The following is a 26,597-nucleotide window of genomic DNA, read 5'->3' as shown; positions in this document are numbered from 1 at the left end:
GTGACATCTTCAGTTTTATTCATGCTTTTTCCCCCAACCATATAAATTTCATAACTGTCTTATCTAGATCCTGAAAAAAAATTATCCAATTTTATAGGTATTGTTTGGAAATATAATAATTTTGGTAGTATATTCATTTTTATGCCCCTATTTGGCCTAATAATGATAGTTGTAATTTTTCCCAGTTGTTTAGATCTTTATCTGTAAAAATAGTTTCATGTTAATTATTCTCTTTTATGGAAGAGCATCTTCCTGTTAGCCAAATTCCTAGGTATTTTAACACTTTGTAATCCCAATTTCCTTCCTATTCTTTTTTCTGACCTTCTGTCAAATTTTTGGTTATTATTTTTGTTTTATCTTTATTCATTTTTAGTCCTGCTACCGCTCCATATTCTTCTAATTCTTGTAATAAATAGATACCTGACTCCATTGGTTCTTCAACAAAGAAGACCATCAGCAAACACCTATACCTTATATTCTTCTTTCTTATTCTTCAGTCTATTTCCTTCCTTTATCTGATCTGATTCAAAAGCATATATTTTTAATAATGAATGCTGTTAGAAAAGATGAGTCATGTTTCAATTATTTTCAGACCAAATAAATGATCTTTATGAATTTGATGAGTGAATTTATGAATTTGAGGAAAAACTATTTTCAGAGTAGACAGCTGTATTCCAGTTGTTAAATTGTAAGTAATCTCATTACAGCTGGAATAATGAAAATTATGATTTAAAACATTTAGTCAAGTTGTGCTACCTACTGTGCATTAAGGATGACTTTTAGCAAACGTATGTATAATTGGAAAGATTATGTTCTTGGTTATACAGGCTATAAGAGAATGCAGCAGAAAGTATGTATTCATGTAACTATTTAAGCAAATAAATTAATCTGAAGGTAAGTATAACCTTGAAGTACAAATTAAATTCAACAACTCAATGCAATTTTATTTAACATAGATATTCCATTTTCTCTTTTAGAAGGTAGGTTAGTTGTACAAGGAGCTGTTCCACATTAATATATAATTCATAATGATATGAATTAGGTTGGGCTATAAAACTGGCCAAAAATTATCCAATGGTAAAAGCCATTTTTGTTCCTTAAATTTTCATAAGCTTTATCTCCTTCAGTGGTATTGAACCATTGCTATTTGTTGTGAGATTATGGGAACTATAGTTTAGTACAATCTGTAACAGATGAGCTTAGTACGTACTGCAACAGATGAGAAAATTAGTCAAGTAATTATCTAGTCAATGAAAATAGAAATCATCTGTCCCAATGTCGTGAATGCCACACAGTTTGCACTGCAGTTACATTCTTTCTTCACAGGGATGCAGTAAAAGATTTTGAAAAAGGTACTTTTTGCAAAGGGCGCAGAAAAATGGAGAGAAGATTAAAATCAACAATAAGCCTAATACTTGAATGAAATTAAGCAAGTGGCTCAGAAAGTACTTCACTGTCTTCAGATTGCCATTCTTCAGGGCTTGATTCTGTCTCTAGGTTGGGAGAAAAATAATTTCAGTCCAAAAAACCCAAAACAATTTAGTCTTGAATCTATTACTGAAGCATTGAACTAATTTTAAGCATGTATGTATATGCATACCTATGTATACACATGAACACTGTTCATTTCAGATCAGAGATTGGTGCTGCAGAAATTAAATATCAAATGACTATAGATCAGTTTTTTTGCCATAAAGTTATATCACAGAGATATGATTTTATCCATTTTGGGTTGTCAGCTGGTATTTCCTTCCACAGGTTTTATATACACAAATACATACAAAAGGATATATAAAAATGCTGCTTTTTATATTTTTATTGCTTGTTTAATCTAAGCAGTTTATAAATTTAGTAAATTATGTGTTAAATGCTTTTTTGATTCTGCACCAACGGAGAATTTACAATTCCATAACTTGTATATACAATTTTGTATACATGTTTCTTGTAGACTTTTGCCCATGACTGCAAAAAGTATACCTGTAAAAGAAGTTTCTCCTTTAGCCAAACAATCTGCTGGAATATTGACTATATTGGTAGCAAGTATATCAGCCTGTACAGCGTCCATATTCAAGTACAAATTTGCAGCATCTTGCTGAGAAAAGGAAAATGTCCATTTTAATTTGAAAACATGCAATTCACGAATGACTTGTGTCTGCCTGTCACAAAACCATTAACACTAAATTCTTTACACACTTTCCTAACTCGAATCCCATGATAATTATTTATAGCACAAATTACTGGAAACAAAGCAAGTTCATACAAGTGCATCAATTGATTTCACTTTGATACATGGGCAAGCATATGAAGCTTTTTCAATGGAACGTTAACAGGTCTTACTGTAATTGTTATGCTGCAGTTTAATTAGACATGAACATGCATATGTGAATCAGATTAATGTCCTAGTCTTTAAATTGGGGGTTTGATGGCCTCAGTCTTTTGATCACATTGGACATGCCGACTGTGACTAATGAAGTAGGGGAAAAAATCTGTTTTTCATGTGCTCACTCAGTGTCTTGTCACCTTTCAATTATATTCCATACACCAGAAGAATACTGAGAAATAAAGTAATGTAAATCGCTTAGCCAATTCTGTAATCATAACTAGTCTTTGTTTTAACTCCAATTAAATCTATATGGCTGCTGGGAACTACAGTTTCCTAACATCTGAGAGGCAAAATATTTCCACTCTTGGTCTTGGTAATGGCAGATTTCAGTAATCTTATCTAGATAATTAACTTGCCTTTGATCTCAATCTACAGCATGCTATGTGTTGTATTTATGCATAATTGGTAGTAATCCAGGTCTTGTCTCTGGATTCTCAACATTCTACAGGGAGTTTTTTTGCAAATGATTATAAAATGACAAGGCTTACTTAATATGGCACACTATTATGGACAGACATTATGTTCCATAGGTTTACAGATGTGTCCTTTATCCTTTTAAGCAGTCAGTTCCCTTTGAAAGAGCTGTTAATACAAATAAATACCAGGGCATAATTTGATCTCCCCCATTAATGAATTATTTTGAAATGGAGAAGATTCTAAAGACTTTTGAAAGGAAAAATATGCCAAGTAAACAAATTCAATTATAATACAGCGTGTACCAAAATTGCAAAGCAACCTCTGCTAAATATGGTTAATGAAGCTGTATAGCAAGAATTCTGTGAGCGAGAGAATATTCACCCATGAGCAAGCCAGTATTGCAAACTTGACAACATATTGGAGTAGGGATATGCCAGAAAATAATGACATTGCAAACAAATGGACAATAAAGTCATATAGTCATATGCCTAACGCAAACAACAGAAATCACTATTTCTACCTCTCTGTCCCACTGTTAAGCTTCTTCCACCAATTTTGGTCAATGGACTTTGGGCCATTCTTTTCCTAGCCTTAAGCCTATGCCTATGTTGTGTTTATCCAATAGCCACTGCTGAGCAGCATTGGTTTTATGCCTTGCCAGGTTGAAGTTCTTACCTTTCTTTAAATCTAGAAACCACTACTGCTGTGAGGCAATCATGCAAAACAAAATCGAAATTGAACAGATTTAGGGACTGTTTAAAAATACCTAGCAGGGAGAGGAGAATAATGTTTCTTCTGAATGTAATTAGGAAAGATGGGAATAGAAAGTTAGCAAAAACTCATTTTTTTGTTTTAATGAAATGTCCTTTTCAATATTGTCAGTTAAATTTCTCTGAATGTACATCCCTCTGCAATGTAGACTTTAAATATTACTATGTTAATAGAATAATTTTATACATTAATATTAAGCTATTTTCACTGTACCAATATAAACAACTTTTTTTTAGAAAAATTAGTATAATTATTTTAAAGATATATATAATATCTGGATTTTATTAAATGCTGATATTCTGATTTTTTTGTCATGGTAGTATTTGTTTAGTCTGTTTTCCCTCAGTGATAACAGATAACATAATCAGAGTTGGAAGAGACCTTGTAGGTCATCTAATCCAATCCCCTGCACAAGCAGGAGACCCTACACCATTTCTGACAGATGGCAGTCCAATCTCTTCTTGAAAGTCTCAAGTAATGGCGCTCCCACAACTTCCAAGGGCAAGCTGTTCCATTGGTTGATTGTTCTCACTGGCAGAAAGATTCTCCTTATTTCCAGGTTAAAGCTCTCCTTGTTCAGTTTTCATCCATTATTCCTTGTCTGGCCTACTGGTGCTTTAGAAAATAACTTGACCCTTCCTCTCTGTGGCAGCCCCTCAAATATTGGAACACTACTATCATGTCTCCCCTGGTCCTTCTCTTCACTAGACTAGCCATGCCTAGTTCCTGTAACCGTTCTTCATATGTTTTAGTCTCCAGTCCCTTAATCCTGGTTTTTCTTCTCTGTACTTTTACTAGACTCTCAACATCTTTTTATAGTGTGGTGCCCAAAACTGGATGTAGTACTCTAGGTGTGGTCTTGCTAAGGCTTTACTGAGTGGTATTAGAACTTCACTTGATCTTGATTGTATCCCTCTGTTAATGCAACTTAGGATTGCATTAGCTTTTTTGGCTGCTGCTGCACACTGCTGGCTCATATTTACCTGGTTGTCCATTAAGACTCCAAGATCCCTCACAGTAACTGCTATTGAGCCTGGTTTCACCCAGTCTATATGTGTATTTTTGGTTTTTCTTGCCTAAGTGTAGGGTTTTACTTTTCTCTACATTGAATTTCATTTTGTTAAATATGGCTCAGTGTTCTAGTCTGTCGAGATCCATCTGGATCTTGAGCCTATCTTCTTGGGTGTTAGCTATTCCTGCCAGCTTAGTGTCATCTGCAAATTTGGTAAGTTCCCCTTCTAGTCCCTCATCTATGTTGTTAATGAAGATATTGAAAAGTACTGGGCCTAAGACGGAACCTTGTAGCATCCCATTGCTTACTTCCCTCCATGTAGACTTAGACCCATTAAGGACTACTCGTTGAATAGTCCTTAATGCGATATAGCACTTAGCAGCTATTGAAATATGTTTTAAAAATACATGTTGATTTTAATCCTTAATCCTGCCCTTAAAATATAAAACTTGGTACTTAAAATTGAAAATCCATCAGGCAAGCACAATATATACAGGGTTGATAACACATACCATGAATAGCTCGAACAATTTTTCTCCCATGGCCCTCCGAACGTAGTTCTCAATCACTATAAACATCTGTACAAAATACTACAAGGAAACATCAGTCCAGCTATAAGAAAAAGCATCACAATTTTGCAAACATTTGAAACATATACGAAGTGTTTTCCAAAGCACCTTCTTGCCTGAATTAATAAAATAGCTGTGTCATTTGGAAAGCTAATTCGTTTCTGTATCATTATCGCAACCCTTTTTGCTGGGTCTCTTGCTATGTGTGCATATGCAAGCAAGCAATGGCAGCATTTGAAACAGTAGCAACTACTTCAAGGAAAGAATGCTTTTAAAAAAACCTCTTTTTTATGACCTTGTAAGCCCTCGCTTTGGGGAAGAGTTGAGATGACTGGATGGAGCTGAGCATTTACTGGCTGGATGTCCTTCCTGACACCACATGCAATGTTTTCAGCAGGTATTTTTTCTTTGTGCCCTAGCAGAGAAACATCTGCCACTATCTAGGATTGAACTCTCTCTTTCTGAGTAGGTTTCTCTCAAAGGATGCTTCACTTGTACTAAATCACTGTATGAAGTTTCCCTTTCAAACTATTTGCTCAATTAAAGCATTATGTAGGAATTCTTAGGCAGGTTTAGTTGGTATTTTGTTTTTCACTTCATGTGCTTGTTAAAGTGGAGAGGGAGATGAGGGGAGCTTTACTCACTATCAGCAGTTTTAAAACAAAAACTATAGGAATATCATTCTGCCAGCTTTACTTAAATATGGAAGCAATCCCTTTTCTACACAAACATGTTTCCTCCCCGTCCATCTTGTACTTTGTCATAGCTTGATCTTGCTTCTATTGAGTTCAACTACCATAATCCCAAATGCATATACAAACTCAGTTACAGAAATGACAAGAATAAGCTACATCCAGTCATCCCTTAGTTCCAAATGGTACTTGCCTCTAATGTGATGCTAGCTTGTCTTTGACCGTTGGTGTGGTCCTTGTTGCCCATGGCACACATAAGGCCATGTACCACATTCAAAAAGATCAGCTCCTCAGCCACTTCTCTAGACTCCTGGGCCAGAATTCTGGGAGGGGAATATTGAATAGTTTACAACTAAAATACTAACACAGACCGGTTTTGTAAGGTCTGAATGAATGGCTGGTGTTTCAGTTTAACACTGAAGTATTTTTATGAAGTAATAGTTCAAATAATGCAGGTTACACATAGCCTGCCCCTCCCAGCACTCAGAACAAGTGAGACAGAAATGTTTTTTTCTCTATCTTTTTGAATGGGTCATTAAAGAACAAAGGGCTGCTTGGAGTTTCTACAAAATCTATTTAGCCCCTTAAACCTACACAAATCTCACAGAACACTAAATAAATAAATACATCAGATTTTCTTTGGTACTATTCCATTTGCTCTTTCCCCTGTAACAACAGCAGCAACAAAAATAACAATCCTGTAATCAGTTTTTTTAAAAAGATGAAATAATAACAAGAACAGCATAGTTTAAATGTGATTGCACCCTTTTCTAAGTAAAAAGCAGCAATTGGACCAGATTTTGCTACTATCACTTATCAGTAAAAATAATAAAATTATTTTTTTTAAATAGTAAAAAAAGAAAAGAAAAAGGGCTCCCCCTCCACTTGGGAGTGCAGCAAAGCCTGATATAGCCCTTGAGCGGAGTTGTGCACATTGTGCACTCTACTATAAAACATGTATTACATTGCATAATTTAAATGATTTAACACCACCTAAAAATCACTTATTTAAATAACCACTTTACCGTTCAACAATGATAATTTAAACAATTAAATATGCCTTCTTCAGGATATCAATAAAGCTCTGAACTACTCAATAATACTGTCTCTGTAGAATAACATTGTAATAAGTGCATGGTAATGCTGTCCATATTGCGATGTTAATCACATGTCAACATGGTCAGGCTACCAACAGAGGTCCAGACAAAATAATAAGTACTCAGTAATACTGTCCATATTTAATAAAACTGCCATATGTAATAATATTACAATTACACTGATCCTTGTAAATGACTACTGATATTTCATTATTAATTTGGACCAATATAATTTCTAAAAAAGTATGTCTTAATTATTTCAATTATTTAATTATCCCCTCCTCCAGAACTACCCTTTTCTCTCTTCCATTACAATAACATTTTATAAATTGAAAGATACAAATATTTAAATATATCCATCCCATTAAACAGTATTTGCTTCCTTTCCTTTTCCTTTGTAATTGTGATAAAAGAATTATAAAGCATTATAGGAACAATGGCCTTCTCCATTATACCAAGCAGGAATACAGAAAACAAGTACCGTATTTGCCGGCGTATAAGATGACTTTTTTGCCCTGAAAAACATGCCTCCAAGTGGGGGGGGGTCGTCTTATACGCCGGCAAATACGGTACTGTTTTTCTTTAAAAGGTATCTGAAGGGTGTCTGTATCATACGTGTTCTGGTTTTTGCTTGGACCTGGTGGTTCCTTGTACCTCTTCTGCTAGAGGAACAGTTATTTCAAATATTTAGACAGTTCCAGTAACTAAAAATTTCTTACCCAATGGTTTTGGCTGCTGCAGCTTGCTGAACATATGCTGGCAAGGATTCCATCAGGCGCAAAGAGCCTGCTTCTGAACAGATGATATAATATAGAAATCAAATGCAGTACCTCATAGCTTTTCCAAAGTTTTGTTTTTGATTTGAGTAGGAGCCAGGTAGAACATTCTTAATCAGATTTCCCAAGAAAAACATTTCCAAATTCTCCACCTTTTAAGCAGCAGCAGTATTAGACTTGTATAGCTATTTTTCATTTCAGTAGTAAAGGTAGGGACTTTGATTTTTTTTTCTTTCAGCAATGTTGTTTGTTTTCCTTTGAATAACACAGTCCTGTCCCCAGATTCCCAGCATATGCAACTATAATCAATGGTGAAGTTTTATAATGGGATCTACCTCCTCAGAACTGCAGGCTTAAGTTTCTGAAGATTTGGAATCTGATGGACCAATGGTAAAAAGTTTAGTTAGATAACATATATGTTGCTTCCTCTGATAGCAAAATATTCCCCTCTCCTCATGCAAATACAGATATAACTACAGATAGTCCTCAACTTATGACCACAATTGAGCCCAACATTTATGTTGCTAAGTGAGAAATTTGTTAGTGAATTTTGTCCCATTTTAGGTCCTTTCTTGCCACAATTAAGTGAATCACTACAGTTTAGGCTAGTAACACGGTTGTTAAGTGAACCTGGTTTCTCCATTGACTTTGCTTATCAGAAGCTCACAAAAGCTGATCACATGACCCTGGGACACTGAAACCATCATAAATATGAGACAGTTGTCAAGCATCTGAATTTTGATAACATGACCATGGGGATGCTGCAATGGTTGTAAGTGTGAAAAGTGGTCACAAGTCACTTTTTTTCAGTGCCATTATAACTTTGGTCACTAAATGAACTGTTGTAAGTCGAGGACCACCTGTATAAAAGTAGGAACCATCTTCCATACAGACAAATTGAAATACCACAATATTACCTTCCAAAATTCTTGCTTGCATCTTGGCTGTCTCCTGCCTTGATGGCTTTAGTAATGAAACCAAGCCTTTTAGCAGAGCTGGTCGCACAACATAGGCCATAAGGTCCTTGATCAGTTGAATAGCTACAAGAAGGAAGGTATCAAAATTCCTATTTTGCCACAAGCTAGTTTTAATTAGATAGTATCTCTTATACAATGCAGTCTCAGTTTTTCTCATAGACTCTGGTGGATGGAACAGAACCCATTATACCATTTAGCTCTGGTTCGCTATGGTCTTATTTCATTAAAAAGGGTCTGCTATTAAGGATACTGACATATATGAAATATGCATGGGAACATTAGATATTATAATGGCCTATAATGATGGAGGAGTTACAGAATACTAAAGACACACCCTGTTTGAATTCAATTCTTGGTAACTACTTCCATGTAATTTTCATATCAGCCTTACAAACGTGGATTGCTACTTCTCCCAGCATGGCTTTAAAAAAAAACCTATAAAGTGATAATTTAGTTCATAACACAGGAGGTAGCCTTCCATTCAAGTACTATCTAGGGTTGACTTTGTCCAGCTTGCAAGATCAGCCAAGAATAATACTTTGGATGTCATACTTTGGATGTCATGTCATTAAGTTGCAAATCTGTTTTCAGGGGGGAAAAAATAGAGCAACCAACTGATCAGTACAAAGGTATTTCAAAATAGCATAACCAGCCCTTGTCACAATCAGCTATTACTGGGTAAAACAATTATGATACGATTTATCTTTAGATTTTCTATCTTATCCCTTAAGGAGAACTAAGTCCTTTTAAAACAAATTAATCAAAAACTTATAATTCATTTTTGTTTTGTTTAATGAAAGTATCTATTAAAAATGAAGCTATATGCAGTCTAAAATTTATCTTAATAAAAAGATCATTATGACATGATCATTCAGTCATGAATTCCCAGCCAATAATTGGACATGCCCTTACAGTGTGTTTTGTGTTCTGACCTCTTTATTGAGAGAAATCAGCACAGTATAAATGTCTTTTTAAAAAATAGAATTAAGGGGGAAAGTCTAAAATAATACTATCAAGCTGCACACTACAATCCCTTTCATTTTGAAATACTGTATAAAGCAAAACAGTGGATGAAAAGTGAAAATATAAAAGAATCAAGGAAATCTATTTGTAGTAAAATAAATAATGAATTTATATAAGTTATTACCCCAGACAGGGTTGTATTCTAACCCTAGTGTTTATTTAATTTTTATGTCAATGATTTACCAGGGTTTCTATTTTATTATTTTATTGATAAGGCTGCAAGATTAATCAACAAATAAACTACCACAACTACTACGGTACATTATTATCATATCCAGAGGAAGAATATACAGCACTCATAGAGGATGCATGCATCCCCTTTTACATTCCTGATGATATATATCTTAGCTTTTAGGATCGATATAGGCTAGGACTAATGGAAAATGTAGAAAGGTAAGGAAATATACATAAGAGATTTTTATAAAATCTGTTAATGTAGAATAAACAAGAGGTAAAACTCCAATTAAGATATGCAATATTGTGGTTCTTATAGATTCAAATAAACTCATACTTATGTAGTTAAAAGAGAATAACTGTAATTTACAACTGCTCATTAACAAATTTTGAGAAACTGATGCTAAATTACACTTCTCAATCTAAAGACATGACCTCCAAAATGTACATGTAAATACAGGAAACAGATACAGGGAATATTTTCCAATGTTTGAAAGAATCTTGAGAAATTAGCTGGGAAAACATCTGGATAATGAATGCCAAAAAAGCAAAGTTTTACCTTCATATTGTACCTCGAAATTCAGAGAGCGAAGCACACTCAGCACAGAATCAACAATGCTCGGATGGGCTTTCCCCACAATTGACTGGCAAATTAAAGAAGAAATAGAGGAGCGTTATTTCCCAAATTGGATTCTGTGAAATAATATTAGAATAGCAATAGCACAGCACTTAGACTTATATACCACTTTATAGTGCTTTCCAGCCCTCTCAAAGCGGTTTACAGAGTCAGCATATTGCCCACAACAATCTGGGTCCTCATTTTACCCACCTCAGAAGGATTGAACGCTGAGTCAACCTTGAGCCATTCAGGTTCGAACTCCAAATTTATTTATTTATTTATATTTATTTTTCACATTTTTGAACTGCCCATATATCTCAGAGAGGGAATGCATGTGCCCAATTAATTTGGAAAATACATGTCAGAAGCATGTAAATATTTAGATTTAGCATGTTCCAGTAGATACCACTTTGACCAACAAAGCTGAATTCTTTTCTACCACATATTACCTATTTGCCTTGAACAATTCTGAACCTGCTTTTAGTGTTTTTATTTATTTTATTTCTGATCTGTGAGTCTGGGTAGCATAAAGAATGCCAAAACATAACTAAGCCAAAAAATAAAACAATCTTGCATACAACACAAAAGACTAAAACAATTAAAAACCATGTATCAGGAGATGACACAAGGCAAACTGCAAGAGACAAAACAGTAATGGTATCCTATATATTTTTAGTTTTAATAATCTCTATTTTAATGCTGATTTTTTTATTTTAAATGCCTGTTTTTATATACCTATGTATTCTTGTTAATCACCTATTGTACATCACCATGTGTCACTTTTCATGAAATGGAGAGGCTATATAAATTTGATTAATAAATACATTATAAATATTCAAATTATATGTAAATGTATAATGGCAAATGGTGCCACTCACTGAAGTTACCTTTGCAGGTACATATATCATTAAAAGCATGCATATAAAGTACTTTAAAAATTAAGCACATTGAAGAAATATGCCTGAGAAATAAATACCTCTGGCAAAGAACTCTTAAGTAGATATTAAAGCAGAGCATAAATTTCAAGAATTATGCACAATGGTTTTAAAATATTTCACATGTCCAATAGAACAATAAAGTCAAATTTCCCCAGATATGGAGTACCCTCATAATGGTGCAAGTTGCCAGAAGGCACAGTTACATTTTATCTTTATTGAAGTTATGTCATTCTTCAGATGAAAAATAGTAGCTGGCTGAAGAACGTCCAGTGGTTATTATTTGAGTAGTGATTTGAACCCATGATTTCTTAAAATTAATTTTACTAAGGATATGAAAGGCAAATCTTGGTTGAGCAGCTAACAACTTCCTGGCATTAGTTCTGTTAATTGTCACGTTTTTGCTGAATAAGATATTGACATAACATTTAGCAAAAGGATTTTACTGTCATCTCTGTTTCAAATAATATAATTATTTTTGACTAGCAAATCACATGTCAATCCCTCTTCTACAAATCAAACATGTATTGCTATGACAAGTCAGTGGCCCTAAGTATTTTTATTAGACAAGATTTGTTTCAGATATGAAAACCAATTCCATTCAATTTGGGTTTCAGAGAAGGAGATATATTCAGGTGGTACAGCATAAATAAATAGTTGTACAAAGACTTAAATATGAACATTTATTATAGCAGACTTTCAGACCCATTTTGTTGGAAATATACATTATTTCCCTAAATTGATAGGTAGGACATATGTGTGCATGTATGTGTTTGTGTGTATATTCACACAACACATATGCACCAGAAAACAAAGAATGGGAGAATGAAAAACATCAAGGTCAGAAGGAATTACAATATAATACAGCCTATGAGAATTATGCAAAGCCTAAATGTACAAGTAATCCTCAACTTACAACAATTCGTTTAGTGACCATTCGAAGTTACAACAGCACTGAAAAGAATGATGCATGACCGTTTTTCACACTTCCAATCTTTGCAGCATTCCCACAGTCATGTGATCACCTTTTGTAACCTTGGCAACTGACATGTATTCATGAAGGTTGCAATGTTCCAGGGTTATGTGATCACCTTTCACGACTTTCTGACAAGTCAGTGGCGAAGCTAGATTCACTTAACAGTGTTACTAACTTAACAATTGCAATCATTCACTTAACAACTGTGGCAAGAAAGGTGGTAAAATGGGGTAAAACTTACAACTGTCTTGCTTTGCAAGAGAAATGTTGGTCTTAAGTCGAAGATTATCCATAGGCAACACTGCTAACCAGACACTGTAAGAGTTAGGCTTAGACAAAGGGCATATCCAGGTTGGAGTGGGATGTCAAAGAAGTCAAGATGATGGCCACCAATTGGATGTTTTTGTCTGCCCTACAATCATGCAGTTCTGGCCATCAGCTGGATGTTTTTTTACTGCCCTACAGATGTTCCTACATCATACCTTGCATTTTTGTACTGTATTTTCTTTCTGAGATTATCCCTCACCCCTTCCATGATTTCCCTTCCATGATTACCAATTCAATAACATTTTAGACATCAGGGGAAACAAATTCTGTTTTACTGAAATTTATGCATAATAAATTCATTACTCTCTTTATGGCTAGAAAATGCAGGTGTGGAAACCGCATCCTATTGGTCCAGTCTGCATATAGGTGCGGGGAACTACAGCCCTGGGAGAGCACCCATCTCTTTAGCTGCTGGTGACCATGCTGCTGGTCTGACTAAAAAAAATGGAGAGAGAACTAAAAAAAGGAGAGGAGAGAAAAGGTCTGTGCAAAACAAAGGGGCTGGAAAGAAAGACTGGAAAGTGAAGTTCAGTGAGTATGCAAAGCAGTTGCCGGTTCCTGGTTGAGAAGGGAGAAGAAAAATCTATGGCTGACTTCCCTGGAAGAAGGGAATAGGGAGAAGATATCAACACCCAAGACTCAAGACAGAACGGAGGGGATTAACATCGCTGGTGAAGCCCTGGTCCCTAGGGACTAACTGGGAAAAGACTCTTATTAGAGGTTGTTCCCCTAATAGAAAAGCAGTTGGCATTTGGCTGAGGAAATCCAGGAGAAAAGTCAACGGTGCTGAGCATATTACAGTAAATCCATCAGGTTCTTTTTTTCTCATTTCCTCTTGGTAAACCCAGAAATGAGGAAGGAAGATGAGTAAAACAGGGACAAAGCAGGAGAGCTAGTGGGGGATAATCTCTGGGGGAATATTTAGGAGCAAGCCTGAGATCCAATTACATTGTATATACCTGTTATAAATATCTGCTTTAAACAGCCTCACTATAAATAGTAAAAATAGCATAAAAGTCTCCAGTCTTTTTTCTCTCTCACTTGCCACCCTCATGTTGCAAAATACACTTTCAGTTCAAAAAAAGAACCCTATAACACTGTGACAATGCTAAAATTAAAACTGATTCTAAAATCATGGCTAAGATAATAGAAATGTCACGGTCCAAAGATGTAGCTACTCACAGTGTAGCTATAAAAAGCTTTCTACTGTATTTCATTCTCAGTTATGAGCATATGTCTTGACAGTTACACCTTATTACTGTTGGTCACTGCATTTTCAAATCTATCAACTAATTTAAAGGAAACAAAATTATATACAATCCATAAAACTGAGGTTGCATACAAGTACCTTCCCACTTCCCACTTATTTGGCTGACCTGTATTATCCTGAGTGTTTGTAGTGACAGCTGCTGGGCTTTGGGAGAAGTGCACTTTAAAAGAGCAATCAGCCCTTTGTACACCTGATTTTGATATTTGGGGTTGCCGTGTCCTAATGTATCCAGAAGAATCTGCACTTGCTCTTGTGTTGCTTCTGACTTGGAAGTGGCAAAAAATTCAGCAATTGATCGCACACCTGTGTAGGAAAAAGCTTTCTGAACAAGTAGGTTAAGAAAAATCTGCCAGTAATGAGTTCCTTTGAACTCATCAGCAATCTCAATTAACCAATGAAAACATCTTGTAAATAATACTGACTATGCCAAACATTGTGGGCAAGGATTCTCTCTATATAGGAACTGATGAGTATCAAGCAGACTGCAACCAAAACAAGGCTATAGAGCAGGGCTATCAAATTCGCAGCGTCACAGTGACATGACGTATTGGGACTTTTTTCCCATCAGAATTCTTTTCTGAAATTGGATATAATGCTGTAGGTCCAATGTCTATGTGGCAATATAGGATTTGACACTTGCACTATATTATCGATAATGCTTTCTTTTTCTACTACATTTTGAGCAGTTTTTCTTTCTGCTACTAATAGTTACAAAATACCATAAAGTCATGCATAAAGGTTAGGATTCAATTTAAATGAGAGACAAACAGCATGACATTAAATGTGTAAGTGATAGACATTACATTTCTAAAACGGAAATATCAATAGCTGTGGAATGCAGATGATTTGGGGGATTACATTAGTGGAGAAAAAGGACTCAGTCCCCTCCCATAATCCTACATGAGCTTGATAAAATGCTCTCATTAAATAGTTTTTGATAATAATTTAATTCTACAATCCTAATAATGATTGATCTCCTAAATACTTTTTCATTTTTTAAAATATCAAATTTGTCTTAAATGGTACAGATTATATACACTGCTCAAAAAAATAAAGGGAACACAAAAATAAGACATCCTAGATCTGAATGAATGAAATATTGTTATTTAATAATTTGTTCATTACATACTTGAATGTACTGACAACAAAATCACACAAAAAATATCAATGGAAATCAAATTTAGCAACCCATGGAGGTCTGGATTTGGAGTTACACTCAAAATTAAAGTGGAAAAAAACACTACAGGCTGATCCAACTTTGATGTAATGTCCTTAAAACAAGTCAAAATGAGGCTTAGTAGTGTGTGTGGCCTTCACGTGCCTGTATGACCTCCCTACAACGCCTGGGCATGCTCCTGATGAGGTGGCGGATGGTCTCCTGAGGGATCTCCTCCCACACCTGGACTAAAGCATCCCCCAACTCCTGGACAGTCTGTGGTGCAATGTGGCATTGGTGGATGGAGCGAGACATGATGTCCCAGATGTGCTCAATTGGAGTCAGGTCTGGGGAATGAGCAGGCCAGTCCATAGCATCAATGCCTTTGTCTTGCAGGAACTGCTGACACACTCCAGCCACATGAGGTCTAGCATTGTCGTGCATTAGGAGGAACCCAGCATACGGTCTCACAAAGAGCCTGAGGATCTCATCTCGGCACCTAATGGCAGTCAGGCTACCTCTGGCGAGCATATGGAGGGCTGTGCGGCACCCTAAAGAAATGCCACCCCACACCATTACTGACCCACTGCCAAACCGGTCATGCTGGAGGATGTTGCAGGCAGCAGAACGTTCTCCACGGCGTCTCCAGACCCTGTCATGTCTGTCACATGTGCTCAGTGTGAACCTGCTTTCATTTGTGAAAAGCACAGGGCGCCAGTGGCGAATTTGCCAATCTTGGTGTTCTCTGGCAAATGCCAAACGTCCTGCATGGTGTTGGGCTGTAAGCACAACCCCCAACTGTGGACGTAGGGCCCTCATCACCCTCATGGAGTCTGTTTCTGACCATTCGAGCAGACACATGCACATTTGTGGCCCGCTGGAGGTCATTTTGCAGGGCTCTGGCAGTGTTCCTCCTATCCCTCATTGCACAAAGGCAGAGGTAGCGGTCCTGATGCTGGGTTGTTGCCCTCCTATGGTCTCCTCCACGTCTCCTGATGTACTGGCCTGTCTCCTGGTAGTGCCTCCATGCTCTGGACACTACGCTGACAGACACAGCAAACCTTCTTGCCACAGCTCGCATTGATGTGCCATCCTGGATGAGCTGCACTACCTCAGCCACTTGTGTGGGTTGTAGATTCCGTCTCATGCTACCACTAGAGTGACAGCACTGCCAGCATTCAAAAGTAACCAAACCATCATCCAGAAAGCATAGGAACTGAAAAGTGGTCTGTGGTCACCACCTGCAAAACCACTCCTTTATTGGGGATGTCTTGCTAACTGCCTATGCTTTCCACCTGTTGTCTATTCCATTTGCACAACAGCATGTGAAATTGTCAATCAGTGCTGCTACCTAAGTGGACAGTTTGATTTCACAGAAGTGTGATTGACTTGGAGTTACATTGTGTTGTTTAAGTGTTCCCTTTATTTTTTGAGCAGTGTATATATGTTGTTTTGGAAGCAAGGAACTGTTCATTGCAATATCTGGCTTTTTAAATAGACAAGTTTCTGAAACTGTGCTAATTAAAGCCTACAATCCTTATGCAAAGTTAATCCAACTAACTCGATTGGGTTTACATCTCAGTTGCACAAACTCTTGTGTTTTGTTTTATACAACAATTAGTGTTCCTTATGAATAGATGCCAAATGTTGTTAAATCACATCATCCAGCATCCTCATAACTGGCTGGGACTATGGGAATTTGTGATTCAGCATCTGGTGGTCTCTAATGTTACGATATGTATCCATATTTTAGAAAAAAGGATGAACTGAATGGATGCTATATAGAGATATTGGAAACACACACACACACACACACACACACACCGTAGATATAGATACATAGATACTGTATACAGATTAGAGATATATAATGGAATTAAATTTCATATTCTAGTAGTTGGAATGCTCAAAGGGAATTTCAGAAAGTTAGCAATTTGTAGCAATTTCAAAAGGGAATTATGTTTCAATTAACTCTATGCATGCTCTAAAGTCTAACATATTGCAATAAAGAAAAATAAGCCATAATACCTTGTTGAAGGAAATCATTCTTATGAAGACCAAAGACTTCCAGTGCTTTAATGTAAATTGAATCATTGAAATGATTTATCATTCTGCTGAATTACAAAAGGGAAGCAATTCTTTTCTTTCAATTCAGAGACAGGAAAGATTTTAATTGTGTGAGAAAATAATTATCCTGATACCTCAAACTGCTTTTCTTAAACAACAGGTGTTGAAATAAGCCTACCATAGCTTTCACAGATAAGCTCTTTGAATTTCCTGCCAGATTTTGCCACTAACTGAAGAAGTTTTACAGACTCCATTTTGTCTTCCTCTTTCACTTGTTTCAGCCCAAGTATTTCCAATAATGTGAGGATACCACCAATTTCCAGGAATTCAAGAAGATACCGCTGGCTGCAAAAAATTTAAAGAACAAAGCAACAGGCTTTATGGCAATTCTCTGTGTGTGTGTGTGTGTGTGTGCGTGCATGCATGCGCATACATAGAATACTATTTAACACTACTTCACTTACTCTTAGAGATAATGATGCCTTTTCTCAGTAAACTGTCATCATTCTCAATGTTTTTTTTTCTTTTTTGTGATGACATACAAGTTAGCAATACTTTTATCACAAAAAATTAGAACTTTCAATTTCAATTTAACTTGTAGCAATTTGCATCCCATCCAAACAAACTGAAGGGGATAGTAGTTCAGATTTTATCAAAATGCTTTCAAGGGTTATTTCTGTAATTGCTTCTATCCTTGGTATGCAATTGCATTGCATGATTTTTAAATGTAATAAAATCTGCAAGTGTATCATAAAGGATTATATAACATTTATCCAATCTGGGATAGGCTACTATTCAGGCAATGTATCCTTGATGCTACCTAAGAATATTTAGAACGGTAACCATACCTTATTTTCAAAAACTTATAAATAAGTAAATGTCTTCAGAAAGCAAAGTGCAGAAAACAGAGATTCATCAAACAAGAAAATGCAGAAGAGAACTTCCAATACAGATAGTCCTCGACTATCTTAACAACGGCACTGATTCAATTAACAACTGTGGCAAGAAATGTCATAAAATGGGGCAAAACTCAGGTTACAACTATTTTGCTTAGCAACAGAAATTTTGGGCTCATAAGTCAAGAGCTACCTGTGTATCCTTTGATAGCACAAGGAGAACATAAAGAACATTCCTTCTTTCAACAACATAGAAGACTAAACATTGTAAGGTTCCTCCAACTCCTGAAAATGGTACATTTACTCACCCACTTGCAGCTGAAAGAAAGATGCCAATTGATTTTAACTGTTGTTCCAGACATGTTCCGTACATATAGCTATTATGACTTAGTTAAGGCTTTTATTTTAATATATTCTGCTGAATAAACCTTAGTTGAATTTATTTTTTCTTTGTTCTTTTTAAAGTATTTACAAAAATTCCGTGTCTGGGCTTAACAAGTTATATGTATGTTATAGTAAATCTGCTAGCTTTAAGAAACTATCATACAGGCTATTTATTTTGCCATGAAAGAATACAAATAGTGAATGCCCTTTCAGAGTTTGTTTCTGTATCTGAGACTACAACTTTCAAAACTGTGTTTCTTGGTGTAATTAAATATATAGCCCATCCTGGTAATTTCAATATTGTTTCATAGTATTTTCTTGTTCTACCTGACCATCAATTGTCCAAATGGATACGTTAGCCGGAGCCAGGCAGTTATTCGTGCCAGAAACAAACTGGCTCCCTGCGAGAATTCTATCTCAAGTTCTGGACCAGTCTTGTCTTGGTTAGCAAGAATGAAATTTTCAAGAATATGTTTTCGAGTAACTTTGCCAGCACTATCCCATTCTTGTAAGAAAGTTATTAATCTACTGATTGCCGCTTGCTCCTTTATAGAAGTCATGTCTGATATGGTTTTTCTAGTGAGAAAATAAAAAAGAGAAATTAAGACTTTATTAGATTAATATTTGCAACCTCAGAAAATCCTCAGACATTCTATCTAGTTTGATGACTTACACAGACAAGAGGTCCTTTCTAAGTTTCCTCATATACAGCATTGCAAAATAACCGCACACTTTCATATTTTTGAATGAACTTGCTCACACATTTTTATATTTGATAACTTTATTCCAAGCATGCAAAGCCTTTCTACCGCGGTAAAAGCATTTCTTTCAATCTATTTTCCCAGGGCTTTTTAGTTAAGATAGGTCTCAGCCATTTTCTTAGGTGTTTCAAAAATCATGCCACTGAAGCGTGTGCTTATACACACGTACACACACACATCAATACAAAAATATATGCATAATAAAACTAATATGTATCAATCAAAGAAAAAACTGTAACTTTAATTATATTGAACCCTAAATAGACATTTTTATATAATAAGTACAGAAAGATCCGACTCAAACAAACAATAAATCTTGAAAGGTTATTTTATAAAGGGATGCCGTTACAAGTACTGTATGTAATGAGTCTATAATCAAATTTGATTTGTGAATTTACCCTTTATGGTTTAGTGTAAACTGAGGTACTACAAACAAACGGATGGAATAAAAAACTAGCATAACATTATGTTTGATGTAATAAAATATTGTATTGTCGATCTACCCATATGAATTCAACTGAAAAGCTTCATGAAACAAGATTTTTAGAGTTTACTGCGTAACCCGTTAAAGTCATCTTCCCACATCTCTGATAACAAGATTCTGCCAATAAGAAAATTATTCTTATGTGAATGAGTTTAAACATTGGCAAGCTTGTAGAAAAACTCATTTTGTTTTTGATAAATAAAACGAAGATCACATTAAAATTCAAATTAGCTAACTTTCTCAGATTAGCTTTCCCAATCTGCCCACTGAAGAATACTAAAGATAAAGGTTTCCCTTGCACATATGTGTCAATTGTTTCTGGCTCTAGGGGGCGGTGCTCATCTCTGTTACAAAGCCAAAGAACCAGCGCTATCTGAAGATGTCTCCGTGGTCATGTGGCCAGCATGACTAAACGCATGGAACGCTGTTATCTTCCCACCAAAGTGGTCCCTATTTTTCTACTTGTATTTTTACATGCTTTCGAACGGCTAAGTTAGCAGAAGCTGGGATAAGTAACCGGAGCACACTCCGTTATGCGGTGCTAGAGATTCGAACCACCGAACTGCCAACCTTTCTGATCAACAAGCTCAGTGTCTTATCCACTGAGCCACCGTGTCCCTTGAAGTATACTAATTATATCTTAATTGTAGCCAATATATTATCTCAATTTTGACATTTTCGCAAATGGTCTTAAAAATCCAAAAATTATTTGGATGAATCCCCTGGTTCAGGATTTTGAACGGGAATGAAAACTACCGTATTGTTCTTTCTGATATTTAACAGAAATATTTTAAGACCAGAATCCAAGCCAACTTTCAATTACACAGTTTTAGATTTACCAACTAATAGAATTTGGCACATCTGGTTAAGTGCCTCAGAATGGTTAATTAAAATAGAGCCGAAACAAACTCCCTACACAGCCATTTTGGCAGTAATATAATTATTTCTCCACTAATCTCCTTTTCTAAAGATTATTCACAGCTCTGGTTTCTTCATGTTTCCTTTTATCTTATATCTTAATATTTTTCATAAATGTGCAGTATTTTTTCAATCCCATTCAAACTAAAATAAATTTTTGCAGCTTGATAATAAATGCATATTTAATAAGAACACTGCACCATGTATTTATGTTCTACACATGGGAAAAACTCACATTTGATCACAAGAATGTTGGTATTAACAGTTAAAAAAGCTACAATTGGGGTCAGCATTAAACCTATGTAAACCAAACTGGTCCTAAGAAAAACACAGAAATCCATTATAAAATTAGGAGCTTTTGTCTATGGCAGAGTATTTGCACGGAGAAAAAAAAGTTCAGAATAAATCAAAGAGTTGTGACTGAAAATATATTAGTCATAACTACGATAATATTCGTGCTGACAAGAGAGCAAAATGCAAAGTTCATGTCTCCATCATTTCATTTCAGAAAATTTCTGAACTGTTACTTATAACTAATATTTGTATTTAAAAAAATACAAATTTTAATGAGCCATCCATATTTAATTAATAGCTCAATGTGGTGTATCTACTGTATGTCCTCAAAGTTACTAAGAACTTTAATACCTAAAACAAGCCCACATTCATATAATGGGATTTTCCTTGTAAACAAAGAGTTCTATCAAAATCAGAAAATAAAATACAAGCTGAATAGTCAAGACCTTGTTGATGATCCAAACTCTGTCAAGGACCTTGGAGTACTCATCTCCAATGATCTAAGTGCTAGAGCCCGCTGTAACTACATAGCCAAAAAGGCATTAAGACTTGTTAACCTAATCCTACATAGCTTTTTCTCTGGTAATATCACACTACTAACTAGACCATACAAAACATTTGCTAGACCAATACTTGAATACAGCTCATCAGTCTGGAACCCGCATTACGTATCTGATATTAACAAAGTTGAGAAAGTCCAGAAATATTTCACAAGAAGAGTTCTCCACTCCTCTACTTGTTGCAGAATACCTTATGCCACCAGACTTGAAATTCTAGACCTAGAAAACCTAGAACTACGCCGCCTTCGGTCCAATCTAAGTATAGTATATAAAATTATACATTGCAATGTCCTACCTGTCAATGAATGCTTCAGCTTCAACCATAACAATATACAAGAGCACACAATAGATACAAATTTTCATAACTATGTTTATACTTATACCTGTTATCTTATAATCGCTTGACAAAATAAATAAAATAAAACTATTTTAAAAAGAGAATAAAGTTATTCAACATATGGATAAACAATCAGTAGATAAAAAAGACTAGGTATAGAATCTATTCTAAAGAAATCCACTCCAAACTGAAATAAATATATATATTTATAAGAGCTCTGAAAGTGTCAATTTAAGATTCCATTATTATTGATAATAATTAATACCACATAATACATAATAATATGTAGTTAAGAGTTCAACTTCCATTTTTTCCACTAAAGGAATTGTAAAGGGGAATTTAATTCCTTACTATCTTGCAGCTTTCAAGGTCCTTATGTCTGCCTTCAGACAGTTAGTGAAGGAACAATTTGGGAGGGATTTTCCTGTCAGGGAGGGGAGTTGCGGCTCCCCTCAGCCCTCCAGGCGATTTTCCCCTTCTTCATCACCCCACCAGGGTGGTTCCGGTCCCGACTGGGACCCTCCAGCAAGTGAGCTCGGGTGAAACTGCACACGATCGTGGATTCTGCACCGACACCGATGAGGAACAAACTGGAAGTCGTGAAGGAACAGTTTGGAGAGGCAATAGAATCATTTAATAATGATAGAAAAGAAATAACGAGTAAATAAAGTCCCTTTACACAAGACAGATTTCTTCTGATTCTATACTGGATTTCACTCACACTGTGAATAAGAAACCTAATGATGAGAAATAGTATATTCTGAACAAAATGAGCAAATAATCATAAATTCAGTATGACAACTTTAGCCTTTGGGAACGTCAACCCAATAGGTTAAATTGGTTAATTATTACATATGTCAGACTGTATCAGCCAGCTAGATTTTCTAAGTGCTAGGATCCATTTTCTTGTTACTAGATTTGGTTCTTTTAATGACATCCAACTAGTTGAAAAATATATCGTTCATCTTAATGCTTAACAGTCATAATGTGAAAATCTTAGGAAATAGAAACCAGCAATTCTATTAATTTTAATTAGGCTGTCTTCCCAGAAACAGCTCTAGCAAATTTAATAAAATGTTACCCTATTTCTTAAATCCCTCCATTAACTACATTTTCTAATTTAGCTAACAAGAAATGAGATATGGAGATTATATCCAGATAGGAGTACCGTAGGCTATTTTCTTATACAATTCTCTTTTCATAGCACATTTACTAATTATTTTTAGATAAATAGCATTTTGGAACTACACTTCTACATATTTCCAGACTATAACCTGAATTCGTTAGATTCCTTTTTCAAACTTTTCTGTATAATTCTCCAAATATTATTATTTGTAGTTATTTGAATAATGCCTAAAATATATTGACTCCTGAAGGCTGCCTATTTACAATCTTTTTTTTTTTAAGAATATAGTGTGTATTATAAGAATGTGCCAAGCAGAATTCGATTGGAAGTTATGTATTATGTATTATATTGAAGGTCATAAACTTAAGGTATATATTGAAGTTTAAATAAGAGTTGAATGGATGTAATTAAAAGATATAAAGGTGTCATACTCCAATTAGTAACTACAGGAGAAAATTTGTTTAATGAGAAAAGATAATATGAAATTGAAACAGAACAGGCAAAAGTATAAATATAATGATTTGAATTGAGATGAGATAATCAAAATTGAGAAAATTAAAAGAGGGGAAAAACTATATAGAAAATGTACAATAGTATAAGATATGGAATAGAATACAAAAAGGAGCATAAAACTGAGTTTTGTGTCTGTATAAAGAAGTTCAACCCGGGACCATGCTATTTTCAAAAAATATGTTTTACTTGTATTTTGTGTGTGAAAACCCAAATAAAACTTTATTAAAAAAAAAAAAGGTGTAGGGCTGTAATGGCAAACATATGGCACATGTGCCAGAAGTGGCACACAGAGCCCTCTCTGTGGGTATGCGTGCCATCACCAGCTGCTCCTCTGGTTTCACCAGCTGGTTTTCGCGGGCGCTGGAGTGCTGGAAAACAGCCCCCAAAATGGTATGAAAACATCCTGAAAATGGCCAAAACAACAGTCAAAAATGACCCAAAAAACAGTAAAAACCCAGGCCATTTGGGGGGTCATTTTCAAGCCAAAAAAAGCATGAAAACATCCCCAAAAACACCCCAAAAACAGGCATGCCCACACCGGCCAGCTGGTCTTCGGCTTTCTGGCACTCCAGCACGTGCACATGTACAGGTTTTCCTGCTTGAGCAGGGGATTGGACTAGAATAGAGGTGTCAAACTCAAGGCCTGTGGGCCAGATCTGGCCCATGGGGTGCTTAAATCCAGCCCGTGGGGCCAGCCTGGAAAGAACTAGCCTGTGGTGCCTCTGTTAGCTAAAACAGGCTGCATGTGCCCTCGCCGCACCTCATTTTCACCTTCCATGGCCTGCACTACCCTGCCGGCCGAAAACAGGCCGAAAACAGGCCGAAAACCAGCTGATCCGGCCCTTGAAGAAATACAGTTTGACACCCCTGGACTAGAAGATCTCCAAGGTCCCTTCCAACTCTATTATTCTGTTATGGTATTCTGGATAAAATTCATCTCACTTTTAATGTTCTGTAAGAAAAAATACCAATAGCTATTCCAAACATATGCATTTATTTTAATTATGTATAATATGAAACAAACATTTCTCTGTTTCAGCTTTTTAAATTCAGAATATGCAACAGCCTTAAATACTGTTGGCAACCACACATTTCTTTTAATGCAATTTATTCTTTGAAAACTAACTTCTGCTTCAAGTCTTATTTGTTCAGGTTGACTTGAGCCTTGACCATGCAAAAACTTTTTAGATAATTGAGGCCCAGAGGGGAAGGATTACGCACAATATATTGTTAGATATAGCTGAGTACTACCAGCAAAAAAGAGCAATTTAGATTTAACTTTACTAAGCTGTATACTAGAATGCTGATTTAGAGCAATAGCTAGAAACTTCACTTGTTAACAGGAAACAACAACAGCAGTGAACAGTCTGTGGCTTCATAGATACGTTCAAGTATTTTCCTGGAAACAATATACAGGTAGTCCTCAACTTACAACAATTTACTTTGTGACCATTCTAAGTTACAATGGCACTGAAAAAAGTGACTTATGCCTGTTTTTCACACTTAAGACCATTGCAGCAAACCTATGGTCATGTGATTTACATTCAGATGCTTGATAACTGACTCACATTTACGACGGTTGCAGTGTTCCAGGGTCATGTGATCACTTTTTGCAACCTTCTGACAAGCAAAGTCAATGGGGGAACCAGATTCACTTAACAACCATGGTACTAATTTAACAACAGCAGTGATTCACTTAACAAATGTGGGAAGAAGAAAAGTCGTAAAATGGGGCATAACACACTTCATAATTTTCACACTTAGCAACATAAATTTTGGGCTCACTTGTAAGTTGAGGCCTACCTGTATTAGTACTTTACTGCTGCCTTCTGCCCTGACTTTATTTATTTATTTATTGACTTCTCAGTGTTCTGCATCTCTGAAATTTCCTGAAAACCCTTCCTGCGTGGCAAATCAAGAGCAGTCCCTTTTAGCATTTTGAGCTAAAGTTGTCTTGGTGCTATTTATCACTTAGCTGGTTTTCTTGTATGATAAGAAACCATAACAATATTCAGTCGGGTTTTTGCTACACCTTGGGCTGAAAACTGGCCCCCAGCCTTCCAACAAGAAGCTTTCCTTCTTGCCTTCAGGTGTGTGGTGAGAATTATTCAACCATGCAGTTGTTAGGGTCACAGTACCCTACTCTTCTTTTAAGAAGAGTTTGGACCGACATTTGTCAGAGATGGTGTAGGGCAGGGGTGTCCAACCTTGGCAACTTTAAGACTTGTGGACTTGTGGAGCTTTGCTGGCTGAGGAATTCTGGGAGTTGAAGTCCACAAGTCTTAAAGTTGCCAAGGTTGGACACCCCTGGTGTAGGGTTTCCAGCTTTTGGGGAGGGTGGGGTGTTGGACTAAAAATCAGCAAAAGCTGGCTGAGGAACTCTGGGAGTTAAAGTCCACAAGTCTTAAAGTTGCCAAGGTTGGAGACTTCTGGACTAGATGACCTACAGCACAAGGTCCCTTCCAGCTCTGTTAATCTTTTTTTTTTTTAAACCTACTCTCGTGTGCGTGTGTATACGCGCGCACAGAAGTATAAAAACAAAACCTCGTTATCGAGGGACAAACGCTTGCAACTTGTATCCTGCTTTGCTCCTCTTCTTCCTTTGTTTCTTTCTCAGAGATCAGCTGTGAAGGGCAAAACTATAACCGAAGTTGTAAAACTTCCCACTGCTTAAGGGCCGCCTTAAAGAAACCTCCCCCCGCCCCCGCCAAAGCTTGCTCTGCTTCAGGCTATTATTGACAGTATCTAGTGTGCTCTCCCAGCCCGCCCAGCCTCCCTTTCCGTTCTCCGCTTTTGAAAATCCCTATTGATTTCAACTGTCGTCTCGCTTCGCTTTCCCTCAGATAACAGTTCCCCGTACCACCACGCATCACGTCCCCGGCATATAATAAAACTCTTCGAGCTTCCGCTCCGCCCTTTTTCGGACTCGGGATGCGCTTCTTCAAACCAGCGGAGGATCCGAGCGGCTTCTCTTCCCGCGGCGGGGCCCGAACGGTTGACTCGGTTGCTAGGGCCTCCGAGTTGCTAAGGGAGAGCGCGGTAGAATTGTCGCGCGCGCACGCGCGCGCTCGGCCATCCTTCCT

General features: G+C 36.3%; 1 protein-coding gene across 6 annotated transcripts; it reads right to left on the bottom strand.

The window, feature by feature from the left end:
• ARMH1 (armadillo like helical domain containing 1) lies at window positions 1–26,583 on the bottom strand. Of its 6 annotated transcripts, XM_087960158.1 has the most exons (14): window positions 26,375–26,570; window positions 26,059–26,138; window positions 22,227–22,465; window positions 18,876–19,097; window positions 18,446–18,514; window positions 17,420–17,586; window positions 14,125–14,321; window positions 10,451–10,535; window positions 8,635–8,757; window positions 7,661–7,733; window positions 6,038–6,167; window positions 5,096–5,173; window positions 1,978–2,092; window positions 1–1,493 (listed from the first exon to the last, which is right to left on the bottom strand). In XM_087960158.1, exons 4-14 carry the CDS (start codon window positions 19,079–19,081, stop codon window positions 1,426–1,428), a joined length of 1,311 nt encoding a protein of 436 aa, XP_087816284.1. In that variant the 5' UTR covers window positions 19,082–19,097; window positions 22,227–22,465; window positions 26,059–26,138; window positions 26,375–26,570; the 3' UTR covers window positions 1–1,425. The 6 variants fall into 6 exon arrangements, 5 of the variants coding, with proteins under 5 accessions (XP_087816284.1, XP_087816283.1, XP_087816285.1 ...); XM_087960157.1 differs by lacking the exon at window positions 22,227–22,465; XM_087960159.1 differs by lacking the exon at window positions 26,059–26,138.
• Between the last annotated feature and the right edge of the window lie 14 nt (window positions 26,584–26,597).

Source organism: Notechis scutatus, chromosome 3, assembly GCF_049901735.1.
Source record: "Notechis scutatus isolate UNSWTSFEM ecotype Mainland chromosome 3, rNotScu1.2, whole genome shotgun sequence".
NCBI lineage: Eukaryota > Metazoa > Chordata > Lepidosauria > Squamata > Elapidae > Notechis > Notechis scutatus.
This window is presented reverse-complemented; position numbering and strand designations above follow the sequence as displayed.